This window comes from Notothenia rossii (genome assembly GCF_949606895.1).
Source record: "Notothenia rossii genome assembly, chromosome: 8".
Taxonomy (NCBI): Eukaryota; Metazoa; Chordata; class Actinopteri; order Perciformes; family Nototheniidae; genus Notothenia; species Notothenia rossii.
The window spans coordinates 33,148,373-33,159,562 of record NC_136906.1 but is presented as its reverse complement, the minus strand read 5'-3'; the positions used below and the strand labels follow the sequence as shown (position 1 = coordinate 33,159,562).

At 40.0% G+C, this 11,190-nt stretch overlaps 1 protein-coding gene across 1 annotated transcript in view; it reads left to right on the top strand.

The window, feature by feature from the left end:
* The first annotated feature begins 1,303 nt into the window (after positions 1-1,303).
* The window catches only part of csnk1da (casein kinase 1, delta a), a 29,222-nt gene continuing 19,335 nt past the window's right edge, over positions 1,304-11,190 (top strand). The window contains exon 1 of the mRNA XM_079643369.1: positions 1,304-1,803. Within this exon, the coding sequence (XP_079499495.1) occupies positions 1,728-1,803 (76 nt within the window). The 5' untranslated portion in view covers positions 1,304-1,727. The remainder of the gene's footprint in view (positions 1,804-11,190) is intronic.

The following is an 11,190-nucleotide window of genomic DNA, read 5'->3' as shown; positions in this document are numbered from 1 at the left end:
TGTGAGACCTGCAACACAGGCATCTTAAAGGGCCCATGTCATGCTTTTCTGGTTATTACCCGTCCCCTTGTGTGTTTGTTATGAAGGTTTTTCTATATGTAAACGGTCTGCAGAGTCACAAACCCTCAAAGTAGCCTACACCCTGTAAAACTCTAACACAGAAATATGGGCTCAGAATCAATCAATCAATCAATGTTTATTTATATAGCCCAATATCACAAATGTTACATTTGTCTCAGTGGACTTCACAGTTTGTACAGAACAGTCTCATAATACACACATGCACACAGAAGGATTCAAACTTGTAATTCATGATCCGCAAAAGGATTCACACTTGTATTTCCGGATCCACACTTTAAAAACTGTACCGCCAACACGGCACCCAGACCCCATGCAGGATTCTCATCGGTTTATCATTACTGGTGTCATTTTCTGTTTGCTAACGAACGCCATTGTAACACATAATCACTGATGTTCCGCTGGAACGGTGGTGGACTCATCAGAACAGAGTGGGCGAGCTGACCAATCAGAGCACAGTGGGCTCACAGGGGGGGGGGGGGGGGGGGGGGGGGGCAGGAGCTCCAACAAGCCGTTTAGGACAGAGAGTGAATACCCATACTATACAGAGATGCTGTATGAGAAACCAATGTGAGTTTGGAACATTGAACAATGTAAATATATTCTAGTAGACCTCAACAATGGAATTATGATCAGCCATGACATGGGACCTTTAAAATATAAAGTTTGGTCTCCAACTGGAGAACAAGATAACGGAGTTTAGGAATAGAAAATATATTATTTTGGGAACATTTTGCATATGTATTTTTTTTCTGATAGCTATTACTGTATTTGCTGCTCAAGAAAACAAGATAATAATATACTACATTTTTGTAAAATTATGTAGGCCTACATATATATGTAGGCTACCTAAACAAAATACTAATAAAAAACATGTCAAACAGGGCAGAGGTTGTTCGTGTAGACGTGCACCGCAACTACAACATAAAACAAAACACAATGACATCAGACTCGTGGTGTAAATGACACAATTAAGCTGGATTTTTTTTTAATGAAAAAACATCATAGAGCTGATTTACAAAAATAAATATATCAGATTAGATTTTTTACTTTCTTTTTTAAAGACTGTTAAAATGGAGATTGAACAAAAAAGAGCAATACGAACAATCCTAACCGATTAACCTTTTTTGTATTGTGTGTATTGTTTGTTGAATCGGCTGTTACTGAACATGGTGCCTGTTGGCAGCTCTTCTCTGAGACGCTCTCTGGCAGTGTCCTCCCTCGGGCAGCAGCAGGGAGGTGATATCAGACAGACAGGCAGACAGGCAGACAGACAGACAGACAGCTCGAACAGATCACTGACAGAGACATACAGGATCCTGCGGTACCCTCTCAAAATCCACCTTCATCCGTACTGAATTAAAGCGTATCCATCTCAAAAACAGCAGGAGCATAAAGTACACACTTAGACCATTCTAACGAGCGCTTTATTAGCATGCTATGAGGTTATTAGGATTTTAAAACAAGAGGCGAAAGATTGTGAGAGCTGACTTGACTATCCGGAGAGGACATACTACATAACAGAGGACACTGTTCAACTTATTTGAAAGGAGGTTTCATGTTTCGGATGCTAAACAGGCTCGGGCTATAAACCTGAACGTTATTTTGGGTACATTTGGGAGCTAGCGAGCTGCTTGCTAGCCGAGACCATGGAGCTGAGAGTGGGGAACAGATACAGACTGGGCAGGAAGATTGGAAGTGGATCATTTGGGGACATCTATCTTGGTAAGTTCTCGTAAAATAAACCTGCTTTCCTGTCTTTGTTTTCTAGTTATAGCTCAGCCTGTTAGATAAAGCTCCATCTGCCTGTCTGTCTGCTTGTTTCCCTGAACAACTACCTGACAGTCGATCAGCTGTTTACTGTTTAGTGTTAGCCACATTAGCTGCTAATCTAACAGGAAAAAGACGTCCGATACATTGTGATAATTCACTTTAATACGCCCGACCTGCAGTAACAGGTCAGCCTGTCATAATGTCAAATGAAGTTCCCAATGAACCGTCTTAACGGAGAGAACAGAAACTACCGACTGCTGTGTAGCTTTAGCTAACCCCAAACTAGCATTTAGCTAACGTTAGCTCATATTTGTGTCCGCTGGAAGCAGCAGCAGTCCGAGAGCAGCTGAGCAGGCCACAGGCTGTACTCTGAGGTCCATGAATGTGGCACCAAAGGCCCCTTCACGGTCCTCCTTTGGTCTCGGTAACAGAAAGACTCTGCAGAAATAAAATAAAACGGGAGAGGTCTCCAGAGGTTAATTATTACACTTTAGTTTCACAATATTTTTTATGAAAGAAACCCATTATATCAAACATGGGATTATGTATCTGTGTCTATTGAAGGCCTAGTGGGTTTCAGCTAGCATGTAACTGGTTAATAAATGATCCTTCTGCCTGTGTAGTGCTTGATGGGACATGTTCACATATCACCCAGTTGTATCTTCTTATGGCCCAGGGCTTGGTGTGTAAAGAATTGATAGGATGGGTTATTTGAAGAGATATAATCAGCAGTTGAGAAAGTTTAATATTCTCTCTACATAAAAAATGGCATTCAGATTTTTAGCAACTATGCTGTCCAATCCATCTTTGAGCTCTGTGCATTTGAGGGACAAACTAGAGATGGGAAAACATAGATAAAGGAAATAATTTATAAATCAATAACACATCTGCATCAATCTAATTAGAGTTCCCACTGAACTACAGGGAATCTCATTGTAATGCATCCTCTGGTGACCATATTGGAGGTCCACATTGTTTGAGAACAGCTGATCTCATTTCTAAGCTCAAGACTTAGTCATCTGAACAAGAATAGAGAACAGACATTATTAATTGATGAAGCATTTTTACTGGCTGTGGATGACCATGGCTTCTGCTGTTATTCTCAGTATTGGTGAATCCGTCATTTTCTCATATTAGTCCATGAAAAGGACGAGGTATATTATATATAATATTCTGCTCACAATGATATAAAACTGAAAAGCAGAGGAAAATTGAGAATCTTCATTGTTTCATCAATGAAACAATGTTTTGAATAATGAAATACTGCGTTAAGCTGTTAAGAACTTTTATACAAGACTGCTTTAAGTCTGTATCATATTATTTTCTGGACCCTTCCAATGTCAATTGGAAGCAGTTTGTCTCGAGCCCTCATGCTACTCTACAAAAAGGAGTACTGCATTTTGGCATTAACTCGTTGCCAAAATATTGTTGCCGGCTATTCAAAGTATGATTATAATATTTCTGCTCATAGTTAATCATATTTCTTTGCATGTACTGATCAAAGTCAAATGAAAGTACCTGTAAAATGTGCAGAAAAAAAAGAATTTTGACAGTGGGCCGTATGACCTGTCAATAACTGATATTTTTCTATCCTCAGCCATGCTCCCATAATGCTTACCTTGATGTGTTCGTTGTTGGCTGAAGGTGGATAGGCTGTTTGAATACTGCCTGTGTGGAAAAATGACAAACATTCATAGCTGTTGGAATAGTTTAAAATCTTTGCGAGGCTTGACAGCTCTGCTATAGTTACTTGGTGACACGTTATATCTTGTTTATCTGTTGCCAGACTGTGGTTTTATGTGCTATACTATTTACTGGGCGGAGGCACTTCCTGGACTCTCTGAGGGGTCATCTGCAAATGTTGGACCTAGCCCAGAAAAGTCCACAGGGACGCTTGTTTACTTCATAGTAGGGCTGGGCGATATGGTCTCTAAATGATATTGCGATATTTACTGACTATATGGCGATACACGATATATATCGCGATATTCTGAAATTTCCTCTAAAATAATTTTTTTTAATTTTATTTAACCCCTTGATGTTTACAGTCACACCAGTATGATGATTCTAGTAGTCCCTGCAACATATGTCTGCATTAAACCATTGTTATTTATACTGTCTTCATTAGTGGTTTCTATGAAAACGATTTTAACCAACACACAAAAAATATATACTTAGAAAAAAGGGAATGTAAAATAATGAGACAAATGTGCGGTAAATCATAAAGTTGAGTGGAACCAAATAAAATGTATTCAATACATATTAAAATAAATGTAGGCCTACATACATACATACTGTTGCCTATTTCTATGGGCAAAAAAAGAGCTCAATGAAAAAGTGCAGAAACCCTTATCAGTGGCGAGCCGCAACTTTTATACCTAGGCCTTCTGACCCCCCCCTTCCCTCTTAACACTAGAACCGCCAGAGGTCGCTGTATACCTAAAACCGCCAACGGGTAAAACGTACCCGCTATTGATTTTCAAGGTACAATGTTATTTTATTTATCATACAGAACAGTGAGTTTTGATCGCACAGGGATGACATTTATACCAATAGAATCTGTGGACTCTCAGCTTTTCATATGATATAGTTTGTGCAGATAGCATGAAGTATAACATATTGGTACAAGTGCTGATTTAAACGCTTGGTGTTAGACTTGTGTTTTGTTTAGGTACAAATCTCTCTATCTATCTCTCGATCTATAACTATCTATCGATCCATCTGTAATGTTCTGTTCTATGGACATATAATTGTCTACATAAACAGACGACGCGGACTACTTCTCTTATTCCGAGTGTCCACCTTTATTCAACTGGCACTTAACCTGCACACATGCATTACGTCCTCAACGTGAGCTCAGTCATCCAAGATCTTGTATTCTCCAAGATGTTACACTATCTATAACTATACATCTATCTCTCTCTTTCTCTATCTATCTATCAATATATCTATCTATCTCTCTCTATCTATAAGGAACCGCAGTAGACAAAAGGTGTTGCCATAGCAACACGTCATGTTTACACTGCATTTTCTATGAGGTAAATATTACCCGCTGGCGGATATGGGTATAAATGGCAATTTATTTGGCGATTTTTTCAATCTGACTTCCTATTGACACTTTTTAACAACAGAGGGTGCTATATAACACACTTTCGGGAAAAGTCACGGACTGGGAGACTTCAATATGTTATGGAAAAAAAGTTACATACAATAAAAAAACAGCTGCGGGTAAAATTTACCCGTTGGCGGTTCTAGTGTTAAAAAGAAGAGATATTACGTCACAGCGTATACTTCAGCGGAATATCAAAACAGCGGCCCGGGGTGCAAAACGAATCAATGACAGCGACCCTCTACCACACAAAACAACACCATTTATATAAACACCTATCATGACAGGGCACCAACAGCCAAGTAACAATTACAAATGAATTAAGTCGGCACGGCGGCCCACATTGAAAATGACTTAGGTCTACCTTTGATGATCAAATCACTTAAACACAAAGTCAATCCTGCTGTCCTTTTGGATGAAGCACTTGCGGGTCATTCAGCTGATCCTTTGCCACTCCAGTTTATCATTGTAACTCAATCTTGAAAATGATTCGGTTAATAATTTTGCAACGATGTCATCACTATTACTGAAGTGAGCCATCATGAAGGAACTTATGCTAATCATAAATCTATCGATCATAAATCTATCGATTAGATTTATGATTCGAAAATAATAAAAGTAGGGTAGACATGTGGATATTATCCGGCTGAACAAAACATGCATTTATCTAACAGGTTCGTTTTCCACAGACCTTATTTCGAGCTATTTTCCAAAATCCTATGGAGAAATCCCATTGCTTTCTGTCGAGGGAATCCGAGCGCAGCTTACTTCCGGGTTTAAGGACGCGTCACTGCACCACTTGCATAGACCTCACAGCGGGCGGAACTTGTCATAAAGTCCGCGAAAATAAAGCCTGCCCATTTAGAGGGAAGGTATGATTGGTCAATTGTACTGTCATTTGACATTACTCTCTCATTGAGTTACTATAGCGGGCCCTCTGTGAATGTAGAGAGGGACCAACAAGCCCTCCCGTCTTCACAGTAACTCGCAGAGACGGCATTTAACCCTTCACATTCCAACAGAAACTGAACAGGCAGATTCAAAGGATTTATTTCTTTGGAGATGTTATTTTAAATACAATTAAATCAAGTTATTTTTGGTAAAACTAATGAAAAATGTAACAACAAAAAAAGAAAAAAAATAATATTAAAAATAAAGTTTTTCTTTTAAATGTTTTCAAATATTATTTTTTAGAATATCTTAGGCCCTGACAGCTCGCCACTGACCCTTATACATATCAAAACATATTGAAAGTGCAATAATAAAATAATAAATTAAAGTGCACTCTTTGTGCATGTCACTGGACATTTTAATGTAACATAAATAAAAGGACTTTTTCGACATTTTAAATCAAAGTGCATCTTTTCTTTTAAATCAACAAACCAGTGCATGATGTCAAACTGGTTTGGTCAAAAACTATATACAAAAAAAAAAAAAAATAGCTGCATTTTGTGCAAGATTGTGTCATGTCTGCAGTCAGTACTAACTGCTTATCTACAGGTTTTGTGCCCAAAAAATCGGGAGCATTTCAAAACCACCCCGGGGAGGTGGGGGTGGTGCTAGTGGATCGCCGGAGTTGTATTAGATTAACATTAACATGCTTATTGTAGTTGTAAGTGCACTGCCTTGCGGCCTGTAGCACCATCCTTGATGGAGCATATGTGTGGGCTGGTCCTGTATTAAATACAGGAAAAGAGTGAGCAGAGGGTAGAGTTGTCGATTCTTGTTCTGTTTTCTGTGATATATTTTACTCACCCTCAGTTGCGCCCGCTACTAAAGAGACGCGCTACCATGGAAACCAAACAAAGGTGTAGCTGTATTAAAGTCTGAGTGGAAACAGTACTGAGTAAATCTGGTTATGTCAGAAATGCGGGAGAAATATGACCCCGGGAGGAAACCGGGAGAGGGCAATGAAATCGGGAGTCTCCCGCGAAAATCGGGAGGGTTGACAAGTATGGTTGTAACATCGCTGATATTAAAAGAATAAAACAGGCAGACAGATAGCCTACTCACCAATTGCGAGGTGCAGCCGGTCCCGGTGGCCAAAACATTGCAGTCTTTTCCACTTATTGAGGCTCACAGCTTTGACGATGTTACTCCCGTTATCTGTGGTGATACACACCTGACGAGCCTCTGGTAAGTTCCATGACAGGAGAGCCGCTTGTAAACCTTGCGCTATTATCTCGCCTGTGTGATCCTCCGGGAAAAAGGACGTTTGGAGGCGGGGCCTGCGTGTGTGCCTGCGTGTGTGCCTGCGTGTGTGACTGTGTCTATGAGGGAGAAAGGAAAGCTCCTTTTGGCCGCGGCGGGAAACTGATTTGACAACATAATACTCGATGTTCACGATGTGGTCATTTACGACATCGCATGTAGTGCAATCCACGATGTATCGTGTAAACTCGATATATCGCCCAGCCCTACTTCATAGTGGAAATGGCAGTCAATATAAACAATGTACGAGTTGAAATTGGGTCTAGAGTAATAACTGGTGTTGTATGAGTAGTATGGTGTGAGTGACAGAGTGGAAAACGATGCTGCGCCCATAGGGCTAATGTTTTTTCTGGGGACTGGACTCTTGTCATTTTGGATTTGGCATCCCGTGCATCATCCCAAAGATTGCAGTTCTGCATGTGGGACAAAAAACAGTTATGTGTTAGTAATCAGAGAAGATAGGTGTCATAGAAAGAAATATCCCAAAATAAGATATATGTGGCAAACACAAGCTTACGTGATTTTCACCGCGATGCTAAAAAGTTGATGTTCTTGCTGAACAAAACATGTTGGTATCATAATCATGTGTGTATCTCCAATTTCAAAATCCAATGGAAATATCCAATTGCTTTTACTTGAGGAGTCCCTTGCAATGCTAATTTCTGGATTAGCCTACAAAAGATACGTGCAGTGACGTATCTACGTGCCGTGACGTATCTACGTTCAGTGACGCGTTTGTGTGTATAGAGTGGCGAAGTCCCTCCCCTTCCGGGAGCTCCATGGGACCTTATTTCGGAAAAATTATGTATTGAAGTCAATGGAGAGAGAAAGATTATCTTTCGATCCCGTTTGAATTGTGCCACGAATTACACATATGATGTTTGTAAATTTAAAAGATAATTTTGTTTGTCAAAAAACAATATATGTTGTAAAACTGTAAAGCAACACATTTTTGTGTGTGAAACGCTGAATGAACTACATCTCTGGTCTTTTACAACAACACACGTAACCAAGATGGCCGTCACTACTGTCTTGCTAAACAAGGGATTGACTACCCTCACTATCACCACAATGAAACACGTCCAGAAGAATGTCATGCAAAGCTGCCTGCCTTCCTTTGATTCTCTCTGAACTGCCTGTTCTTTTTAATGTTTAATGTCAACCATTTGTGCAGGTAGCATGAAGTAGAAAAGATCGCCAATGCTAATGTAGCGTTAGCATTTCTCCCCCGGGCTTAAGTGGTGTATTATAGAATGATCACACCGGTTTGACAGTACTCTTCAAAGGGTTCACGAAATATGACTACTACTCTTACTGTTTAACATTTTGGGTTACTTAATGTTACTTCATGTTAAGGCTAATAAAAATGAAAAGGCTAAGACTGTAATGCTAACTAACGTTCTTGCTACTAGCTAGGTAGCAAACTTGATCCAGCCACTCCTGGTCCTTTCATCAGACTGGAAGGAAAAGAATGAGTCTTTCTAGTTGCATATTTTTCATAGTCTTATATTTCAACAGTTTTTCGACAAACTGTGACTTTTTTGAAATGGAAATTATTTTTTAAGATTGACAAACATCTTATATGTAATTCGTGGCACAATTCAAACGGGATCGAAAGATAAGTGTTCTCTCTCCATTGACTTCAATACATAATTTTTCCGAAATAAGGTCCCATGGACCGGAAGTAGATGGGCGTGACTTCGCCACTCACAAGCTGTTGTTATGCCTGCTGTGACGTTAAGTTGTCGCTTGTAATTATGCCTTTACAAGCTTAAAAGTTGTATTTATCATCTGAATTTGGCGAAACAAGTTTAATATTCTAAAAACCAAGACTTTGTTTATTTGAAATCAGATGAAAACAAACTGTCACAGACCCTGCCGTGTTATCTATGATTACTATACGCTTTTCATTCGTAATTTCAGCGGGAGGGAGGGGGAGCGGCGCTGAGGAACAGCAGAGTGCGGGTTGACGAGAGGGGTCTGCCTGCAGACCTCCACTCTCAGGACAGTTCCGGTGCAGACCTCCACTCTCAGGACACCTCCACTGTCAGTACAGGAAATGACGATTCTGACGTGTGCTAGAATAGTGATGCTAATTCCTAATAGTAGTATGTGTGTCGTTTGTACAGTGCTACTTATATGTTATGTAAAGCCTGCATACTTATATGTGTTTTATTTTTTTATTTCTGTATTGTTACAGTTTTTCAGCTGTCTAACTACATACAGTAATACAGGATACAGTAAGGGCAGAACAGTTCAATCAATCTAAGTGATGAAAAGTGATACTGTACTGATATTAACTACAATACAAGGTGTCCATATATATATACGCGGCGGAGGTGGGGAGGTTCCAGCTGGAAACCTCCACCCCGCTGCGGGACCCGTGAAGGAAGACACACGCAGAGTGGGGGAAGTCCCCCACCCCAATGCAGCACACCCTCCCGGCCATCAGAGTAGAACCCGCAGTCCGGAGGAACCGACCGCCAGAGCACCGGCACTAGGCCGGCCCGGCGCGGAGGCCCTCAGACAGTGGGTCGCGTTTGCCATTCGATCAGTGAAAGGAGAGGAGAGGAGAAAAATGCAACAAAAATGGTCAAAATCCGTTAATATATGGATGACGGGCAATGTCCCTGGTAGAAACCGTGTGAAATAGCCAAAAATAATAATAATAATAAAACCGGGGAAAGTGAAAAAAAGTGTCCGAAAATAGGCACTCGTGAGGCGGGCAGAGTCCCCTGTCAACTCCCGTTACATTCCTCCAGGCTGGGGGGGTCAAAAGGGCTTGACCAAGGCCGACCCAAAGTGCACGATGGGCGGACTCATCACCTCCGTGATGAGTCTCTTGAAAACTTCCATCAAACGAGTCCTTCGGTGGGCGGGAAAAAAAACTTGTTCGTCAGAATCGTCACTTCCTGTACTGACAGTGGAGGTGTCCTGAGAGTGCAGCCTGCATCGGAACTGTCCTGAGAGTGGAGGTCTGCAGGCAGGCTCCCATGGGGTTGACAGGTGTCTGTGTTGACATTCCCCTTATTGTGCGTCAGCAGAGACAGGCTACGTGTCTTAGGTTCAAGTTAGACAACTAATGTCTGGGTTAGTGTTCATGACTTCATGTTTATTTCATCTTAATATTTAATCTCAATGCACACACATTTTCCGTGCTTTCCAATAGTTTAAAAATAGTTTTATTCCACTGTTAAATAACCTGTTCAATACAAACATGCCAATTGTGAAAATTAAATAACATTTCTGTGACCTGATATTTGTTTAGTGAGCTTATTAGAGGATGTTCCCTGAAAGATTGTAAAATGTGAATGAAGATGTCAGACTTAGTATATTTGTTAATAATTACATACAATACATGGAATTTGTGTTTGTGTCTGTTCCAAGTGAATCTGCGGCCCCCTGGTGGCCAGTACATCAATTATGTGGCCCCCACCACCATCCAAGTTGCCCAACCTGCTATAAGTAATGTTTTTTTTGTTGGACGGACTCTATAATTTACATTTTTTTACTGTGTTTTACTGAATTTACTTTAAAATAAACAAATTCTATATTGATTCTGACTCTTCTACATCCAACTCACAGGTTTATCATTGCTTTGAGAAAAAAGATGATTAATTTACCCCTTTTAGAAGTGAAGTTATAGTCATTTGTTCTGGGAATGTCATTTTCTAGCCTGAGGCCTTGTTGCTCAACAGGTTAAATCATGATGGTTATATCCCATGTTTACAAGCCTTAAACATAAAAGATTAATATTCATACATTTGATCAGAGCACATATAGGTCTGGCCTGCCTGAAAGAGTGGTTTATATGTCGACTGAATCCAATGGTGTGTTGGTCATACAATAGAGGGATTTCTTGCTAATATGTTATTGTGTTGTGAATAATATAAAAGAAAATACATTATTAGAAAGAAATCACAATATCACGATATTTCGATCTAAAGAAAACTTCATTAGATAACCATATAATAATGAAAAACCCATGAATAATATGTCATAAATCAAATACTAACATT